Raw genomic sequence first — 8,503 nt, forward strand, 5'->3', positions numbered from 1 at the left:
CTAATTTCAATAGTAATAATTAGATACAGTCTCGTGGTGAGGTGTTTTACCTCGAATGAGGCAAAGGAGTTCTTACATAACCAAAATATAATGGCATACTAACAAGAACAGTTGAAAGAAACACCATAAACATACTTGAATATTGACGAATAAGTCATTTCATAACCACGGTTCACGCCAGTTTTCTGTACCCAGTTACAGCTTACAGCTATTTTTCCTTTGATATCTTTGTACTATTTCATCTGAACTGTAACATAAAGTCCGGAAAGCAGAATATACCTATTTGCATTGCCTTTCAATTCCCGTCTCTCGTTCCATATCACTTGGACTATATTAAGAGCGAGGTAACATGTTAACTATACTTGTAACATGAGAAATGGTATAAACCAAAAACTATGAATGTAAAATGATTTTATTCAAAGATAATCTTTTTACACGATATGATGAATAATATGAATTTATAAGTATGGAGTGGTACAATTATGGCCTCTTGATGCATCAGTAAAATGATGTAGTTTTGAAGTTACTTGTGGATCTCTACCTCCGGCCAAACTGGTGCGTAAAACCAACGCCGAAGCTTGTGGACCTGTGAAGAAAAAAAAATATGTTCATTTCAATCCAAGTCTCTTTAACAATGTCTAACAGTGAACAAATGAATTCAGATGAATACCAAGATGGATACAGTGTACAGTTTTACAATGAGACATCGCGAGACTACAGTTACAGCAGTGACGTACCTTCCAGCACTGCCCCGGTTGTGTTGGGCACCGATGCTGAAAGCGGTGTTCTTGTTGGGTTTGAACTCGTAGCCTACATTAGCACCAAAGTTCCTCTCTGACCCGAAGCTGCAAAGAATAAGAAAGGCCAAATCAGGGACGCTTACTGAAAAGATAAAGAGTTTATATCACACGTATATTGCATTGTCACACTGACCTTACAGTGAAATACAAAACAGCGGTAGTGAGACGTGTATGTAGGAAAGTAAAGGTTATTGTATCTAAATGTCAGACAAACATCTACCATGAGTCCCGGTACACACCACTGGCATAACCTGTCCATGTGTTATATGTTAGGCAGAATTAAGATCATCAACAGACACAAGGACTTTCATCAGACATCAATGTATCTGTCAGGCAAGTTGTTGATGCATCTTAACCCCAGTGATAGTGTGTGTTGTGTGAGGTTTGATGTAATTACTTCCCTTACCATGATCGACTATGTCGACCTAGGCTTTGTCTATATATATATTTTCCATAACAATAAGGTCTATACTGGATTACTTTAAATTTACAAGGTTAGATATATAGGAAGATGACTTATAATGGCAAAGGTTGAGTTTCAGCCGACTGTAAGAAGCTGTCATAATGATTTATGTACATACAAGATGATATTAACGTAAACATGATTGGAGGTCGTGGATAGTTGGACAAGATGTTTGTAAACATATGTCAAGGCCCAGCTTTGCTGTAAATGATGACAGTAAACATAAGTGAGGGCCCAGGATAGCTTGACATGATGACAGTAAACATATGTGAATGTGTTCTTCAGCGTGACATGATGACAACACATGGTGAAAGGTTCTTCATATCGGGTGTGTGTGTGTTAAGGATTATAGAGAGTGTAAGTGACTGACTTACCCCGGAATCTTGGTACGGTCATATGTGACGCCACCGGTGACTGTGTGTTTGTTGAAGGTGCGACCAATGTTGAATTTTGCACTGTCTCGCCGGGCGCTGGGGAAGGACAAGACAGGTTGTATTATAAACATCACATCTATGGAACTATACACCTTGACTCATATACTTGGGTGTAATTCATTGACTTGTAAGATGCAAGTAAGTTATGGAGAGGCTGGAGGATTACCCCAGCATGTGAGGTGGGTCCCGCCAGGACTCAACTTACCCTCCGCCAAGCCTCTCGGTGTTGAAGCCGCCAGAGACAGTCGTCTGTCGCTTTCTTCGCTCATGGACGACGGCGTCTTCGTCATAGTGTGGTGGCAGCTCCTGGTCCTGGTCTATTACCGGGTACTGGTCCAACTGTAGGTCTTCCTCCAGTGATGGGTACAAGTCCAGCAGTACCAGTGTGGGGTACTGTTCTGGTGTAGTGTCCACCTTCACCAGTACTGGTACAAGGTTTTGTCCCAGTGTGGAGTCATACAGGGGGTGAGCTGACGCCACCACAAGGAAGAGCGCGGTGAGAGCAAGTGTCGCCTTCATGTTGAGGAGTGAGCGTCGGTGAGGACAGTGGTGTCAACCTCTGGTGATCTGCGGGATATATAGCCCAGCACAGCTCCTGGGGAACTCCCACATCCACCAGCAACAATACATCACCAGTCGCTGTCCTTCGTCAATTCTGTAGACGACAACGTTCGTGGGTTTCCCAGTTGTGTATTTTCCTAGAGTTGGAGCAGAATCTTTCCACAGGATGGAAACAGGAGAGGAACTGTCGAGCCATTAGCGTAAAGTTTAACGTGGAGATAAGTGAAATTTTTAACTATTCAGAATACAAGTACAATACATGTTCCGTAGACAACGCTGTAAAGACAAGGAACAGACAGAGCAACAGACTATTTGAAACTCTCTCGAGGCCATTTGTGATAAGGGAAAAGAGTAAAAAACCGAGTAGACAAATAGTTAGAACTTCCTGTAATACTTTATCAACTATGGAGGCGTAAAAAACGTCTACGGTGGATTTTGAGAGAAGTGTTCTTGTTAAATCTTTCCAGATGTCAGCAATACTCTTACAAAAGGAATTACTATGCCTGATGACTACGTGGGAGATCATATTGATCCAGTGGGAATAATTCATCAGTTTCAAGGTTGTGGAAATATGATGACTTCGTAAACCCACATAAGATGAACTTGTGACCTTTTGTTGTACACACCAGAGGTCAGCAACCTCTTGCTCTTTGGGTGCCATTCTTGCTCTCAAGATCCTCGGCACGTCACCACTGTTGCAGAGTCTCCTCGCGCGCTACCACTGACTACCACGCGCGTTAAGGGTTGTTGACCTGTGGTGTAGAGTGAGTGGATAAGGCAGTTTACATGACCCTCGTTGTTTTTCCTCCCCAGGTCGGATACCCTGTCAGACGACTGGTTCATGCTGGCTGACACTCACTTCTCCTCCCCTCCACATCTTCCTGGCTGACACTATCCCTGACAGTGTGACTGTCAGAGGACCGACGACCCAAGGTGACTTAAGCGCGCCTCTCTGCCTGACAACGTCGCTGACGTCATTATTTTCCAATGATGGTAAAGATATGAAAACTAGAATATCTTTTCTTTTTTGTCACTCGAGGTAAACTCCTAACTTTGGTCCATCAAACTGTTTCGTGATATGTTGACATTTCGTTCCTTGTGCCTCTCGGCGAGCAGAGATCATCAGCATATAACAATGTCCAAATATCTAACCTCGTCAACCAAATATGTAACTCCGCCAGCCAAATATGTAACCTGACCAACCAAGTATGTAACTTCATCAACCAAGCATGTGTCTTAGCCAACCGAATATGCAACCTTGTCACCCAAACATGTAACCTCGTTACTCAGACTTTAGACACACATTACGTGTAAGAAACCAAACATCTGTATCCAATAAATAACAAGAAATGGTTCTTCTTGATTAAGGAAACATGTTTACCACTTAACTAATAAACAATTTTCATTGCTTCCATTTTTACTGAAGTTGGTTGACATACAACCATCTGCTTTATTCATTTTTAGCAAGTAATTATCATACAACCATACAACATTGCACGTCATTTTACAGCTGCTTATAAAAGTATTCAGTATCGTGTCTCATAATCTCACAACCATATTATTACAAGTGTGTGTTATTTGTATAATTTGTTGTTTGTAGATGATCTTGTACTACTGGAAAGCATTATATAACAAGGGTTATTATATATAAATTGCTGTGTTTGCAGATGATCCAGTACAAGTGCCATATTTTGCACTTCAGCAAGTGTCGTATATATAATCTTAACACGATTTACGTAACTGTTTTGAAGAATCATAAGAATTATACTATTGTAGATTTCATTGGCTTTCTCTTATACAATTATAGTTGTCTATGATGAACTAACATACAAAATACAGGTACACACACACACACACACACACACACTTCAGGAGCAGGTATGCCCCACCTCATTGTATACATGTATGTATAATACTCCGCGATATGCGTCCTTTACACAAGAGTGTAGCTACGTGACCTTGACTTCCCTCTTACGTTCGACTCAATGATCACAGGAAATACCACACAAACGTTTCCAGTCTACCTACGGGGACTTACCTACTAACCACCACACTTCCCTTCTTACCTGCCAACCTGCTTATGTACCTACCTACCTACCTACGTACTTACCTACTAACCATCCCACTTCCCTTCTTACCTACCAATCTACTTACCTACCTACCTACCTACCTACGTATTTACCTACTAACCACCCCACCTACTTACTTATCTACCAATCTACTTACCTACCAATCTACTTACCTACGTACTTACCTTCTTGCCTACTTACTTACCTGCCTACTTAAGAGTACCTTACAACCTACCTAAGCATAAAGAGACTCAACGAATTTTGTCATTAGGCGGGGCAATCGCGTAGCGCTCACCACCGCCACATACCAGCAGAATCTGGCGTGTCTGTTCTTCCCAGGTGGTCACCCATCTAAGTGCTGACCCGACCCTAACGTTGCTTAACTTCTCTCTCTGATCGTGTTGCGAGAGAGAGAGAGAGAGAGAGAGAGAGAGAGAGAGAGAGAGAGAGAGAGAGAGAGAGAGAGAGAGAGTTACGAAATATTCAAATCGTAGATTTTGATCATACCTTCAAGATACGTAGGAATGAAACCACTGAAGCGCATTTCAGTACAGTTTCTTTTTTCTTTTTCTTTAAATCATGAAGTCATTGAGGCTGTATTCTCTGTATCCTAGACAGTAGACATGCACACGTCATCATTTACCCTATGAAAATTCTAAGGGAAGTGTAGTCCCTCATCTTACACTTGTAAACCAGTTCCCTATGGGCAGGACAGACATGGACGGGTGCGTAAAATACGACCCCATATTTGCAACAGAAAAAACTCCTTGAAACACACAGACGAACCAAGACGATCCCATACATTGCCTGCAGTCGTCCGACACACTTGCTGGCTGCAAAGTGGTTCAGTCCACTGGCAAAATAACAAGAATAGTAGAAGGAATCACAATAAACATGGTTAGAAACAGACGAATGAGCCATTTCATAATCACATCTCAGGTCTATTGTCCGTACCTGGTCACAGTTTACAGGTAATTTTCCTTTGTTTTCCCATGTCTTCGTACTGTCTGATCTCTACTGGAACAGAAAGTCTGGGAACCACCAGCCAGTGTATCGCATTCTGCATACCCTCGGATCCCTATCTTTCGCTCCACACTATTTGGAACATATTAAAAGGCTTGGTATCACCATAACTACACTTGTAACTTAAGAGAAGGTATGAACCAAAAACCAGGAAGAAAAAAAATAATTTTATTCAAAGATAATCTGTTCATATATCATAAATAACATGAATTTATAAGTATGGAGTGGTACAATTATGGCCTCTTGATGCATCAGTAAAATGATGTAGTTTTGAAGTTACTTGTGGATCTCTACCTCCGGCCAAACTGGTGCGAAAAGCCAACACCGAAGCTCGTGGACCTGTGAAGAAAAAAAAAAAAATATGATGTTCATTTCCATCCAAGTCTCTTTAACAATGTCTGACAGTGAGCTAATATATTCAGATGAAGACTAAGAAGGATACAGTGTACAGTGTTTACAGTGTGGCATCACAAGACTACAGTTACAGCAGTGACGTACCTTCCACCACTGCCCCTGGTTGTGTTGGGCACCGATGCTGAAAGCGGTGTTCTTGTTGGGTTTGAACTCGTAGCCTACATTAGCACCAAAGTTCTTCTCTGACCCAAAGCTGCAAAGAATAAGAAAGGCCAAATTAGGGACGCTTACTGAAAAGATAAAGAGTTTATATCACACGTATATTGCATTGTCACACTGACCTTACAGTGAAATACAAGACAGTGGTAGCGAGACGTGTATGTAGGAAAGTAAAGGTTATTGTATTTAAATGTCAGACAAACATCTACCATGGGTCCCGGTACACACCACTGGCATAACCTGTCCACGTGTTATATGTTAGGCTGAATTAAGATCATCAACAGACACAAGGACTTTCATCAGACATCAATGTATCTGTCAGGTAAGTTGTTGATGCATCTTAACCCCAGTGATAGTGTGTGTTGTGTAAGGTTTGATGTAATTACTTCCCTTACCATGATCGCCATTGTGGACCTAGGCTGTGTCTATATGTATTTTGGTAACAAAATGGTCACTACTTAATTACTTGAAACTTAAAAGGTTAGATACATAGGCAGGTGACTTATAATGGCACAGGTTGAGATGCAACCCACTGCAAGAGGCTGCCATAATGATTTGTGTATAAACAGAGATGTCTAAGCTGATGTCAATGGAGTGGGGTGATGTAAAACTCTCGTACACAAAGTGATATCAACGTATACATAATTGGAGGAGATTGGAGGATAGTTGGACAAGATGTTTGTAAACATATGTGAATGACCAGCTTAGCTGGAAATGATGAGGGTAAATTCACGCGAAGGCCCAGCTTCGCTGTAAATGATGACAGTAAACATATGTGAAGGCCCAGGATAGCTAGACATGTTAACAGTAAACACATGTCAAGTCTATCACGGCTTGACACGATGACAATAGATGGTGAAAGGTTCTCCATATCGGGTGTATGTGTAAAGGATTAGAGAGAGTGTAAGTGACTGACTTACCCCGGAATCTTGGTACGGTCATATGTGACGCCACCGGTGACTGTGTGTTTGTTGAAATTGCGACCAATGTTCAATTTTGCACTGTCACGCCGGGCGCTGGGGAAGGACAAGACAGGTTGTATTATAAACATCACATCTATGGAACTATACACCTTGACTCATATACTTGAGTGTAATTCATTAACTTGTGAGATGCAAGTAAGTTATGGAGAGGCTGGAGGATTACCCCAGCATGTGAGGTGGGTCCCGCCAGGACTCAACTTACCCTCCGCCAAGCCTCTCGGTGTTGAAGCCGCCAGAGACAATCGTCTGTCGCTTTCTTCGCTCATGAACGACGGCGTCTTCGTCAGAGTGTAGTGGCAGCTCCTGGTCCTGGTCTATTACTGGGTACTGGTCCAACTGTAGGTCTTCCTCCAGTGATGGGTACAAGTCCAGCAGTACCAGTGTGGGGTACTGTTCTGGTGTAGTGTCCACCTTCACCAGTACTGGTACAAGGTTTTGTCCCAGTGTGGAGTCATACAGGGGGTGAGCTGACGCCACCACAAGGAAGAGCGCGGTGAGAGCAAGTGTCGCCTTCATGTTGAGGAGTGAGCGTCTGTGAGGACTGGTGTCAGCCTCTGGTGATCTGCGGGATATATAGCCCAGCAAAACTGCTGGAGAACTTCCCCGTTCACCAGATGCACACATGACCAGTCGCTGTCCTTCACCTACACACAACAATCTTCGTGAGTTTCCCCAGTGATCTCTTTTCCTAAAGTGGGAGCAAAATTTTCCCTGTGGATGAAAGCAAGAGAAGAATTGATCGGTCCTTTTGGGCGTTAAGTCTACCCGAGACATAGTGAAATAGACATAGGGAATAAAGCACAAAATCAAGGGTTGATTATTGCTGGTATTTGAGGTTGGGATGGAGGGAGTGACAGAGAAGGGGTTTGGAGAAGAGAGAGGTTCTTGAGGAATGTAAAGTAGTGATGGGTTGGGGAGGAGAGCTAATTTTTCGTGGGATGGCGACTGATGATGGGGTTGGCGAATGGTTTGGGGGTCGAAGAGTATGGACGAATGGGTGGGGGTATGTGCGGATTAGAGTGGGGTGGTGAATACCATGAACTGGGTTGGGTTGAGAAGGGGGTGAGTGGTGCAGTAAGGAGTGATATTTGTAGGTGGAATGGAGCAGATCCAGGAGTAATCGAGGGTAGAGCAAGTGGAGAAGGGGAGAGTGCTGGGTGGATGGTTGTGTGGATGAAACCGTATTGTCCCATGGTGTGGGGAATGGCTCCCACCTCCACCCACCACACACTCAACCCAGGACATACCACGGGACTGATGGAGGCATTCGTCACCTGTTATTGTAGGGGAGCGTAAGATGAGGAGGAGGAGGAGGAGGAGGAGGAGGAGAGCGTAGGAGGACGAGTATGTGAGCATAAGATGGAGTAGGAGGGGAGCGTAGGATGGGAGGTAGGGAGCACAGGATGAGGAGGAGGAGGAAGCGTAAAGTTGAGAGGAGGGGAAGGTAGGATGGGAAGAAGGTAAGCGTAGGATTGGGGAGGAAGGGAACATACGATGGGATAAGAAGGAAGCGTAGGATGGGAAGGAGGAGGAGGAAGAGGAGGGGGTGTAGAATGGGGCGACCCTTGACTGCGTCCGCCGGAGAACACGATGGCTC

General features: G+C 43.5%; 2 protein-coding genes across 2 annotated transcripts; both read right to left on the reverse strand.

Annotated features, from left to right (window-relative positions):
• Nucleotides 1-398: 398 nt before the first annotated feature.
• On the reverse strand, nucleotides 399-2,259 carry LOC139759885 (uncharacterized). The gene is made up of 4 exons (XM_071682431.1): nucleotides 1,903-2,259; nucleotides 1,638-1,733; nucleotides 738-845; nucleotides 399-586 (listed from the first exon to the last, which is right to left on the reverse strand). The coding sequence occupies exons 1-4, from the start codon at nucleotides 2,214-2,216 to the stop codon at nucleotides 538-540; spliced, it is 567 nt and encodes a 188-aa protein (XP_071538532.1). The 5' UTR covers nucleotides 2,217-2,259; the 3' UTR covers nucleotides 399-537.
• Nucleotides 2,260-5,504: 3,245 nt separating this feature from the next.
• LOC139759891 (uncharacterized) lies at nucleotides 5,505-8,071 on the reverse strand. Its single transcript, XM_071682444.1, has 4 exons — nucleotides 7,109-8,071; nucleotides 6,844-6,939; nucleotides 5,849-5,957; nucleotides 5,505-5,689 (listed from the first exon to the last, which is right to left on the reverse strand). The coding sequence occupies exons 1-4, from the start codon at nucleotides 7,678-7,680 to the stop codon at nucleotides 5,627-5,629; spliced, it is 840 nt and encodes a 279-aa protein (XP_071538545.1). The 5' UTR covers nucleotides 7,681-8,071; the 3' UTR covers nucleotides 5,505-5,626.
• Nucleotides 8,072-8,503: the final 432 nt, after the last annotated feature.

The sequence above is a fragment of the Panulirus ornatus genome, chromosome 3 (genome assembly GCF_036320965.1).
Source record: "Panulirus ornatus isolate Po-2019 chromosome 3, ASM3632096v1, whole genome shotgun sequence".
In the NCBI taxonomy this organism is placed as follows: Eukaryota; Metazoa; Arthropoda; class Malacostraca; order Decapoda; family Palinuridae; genus Panulirus; species Panulirus ornatus.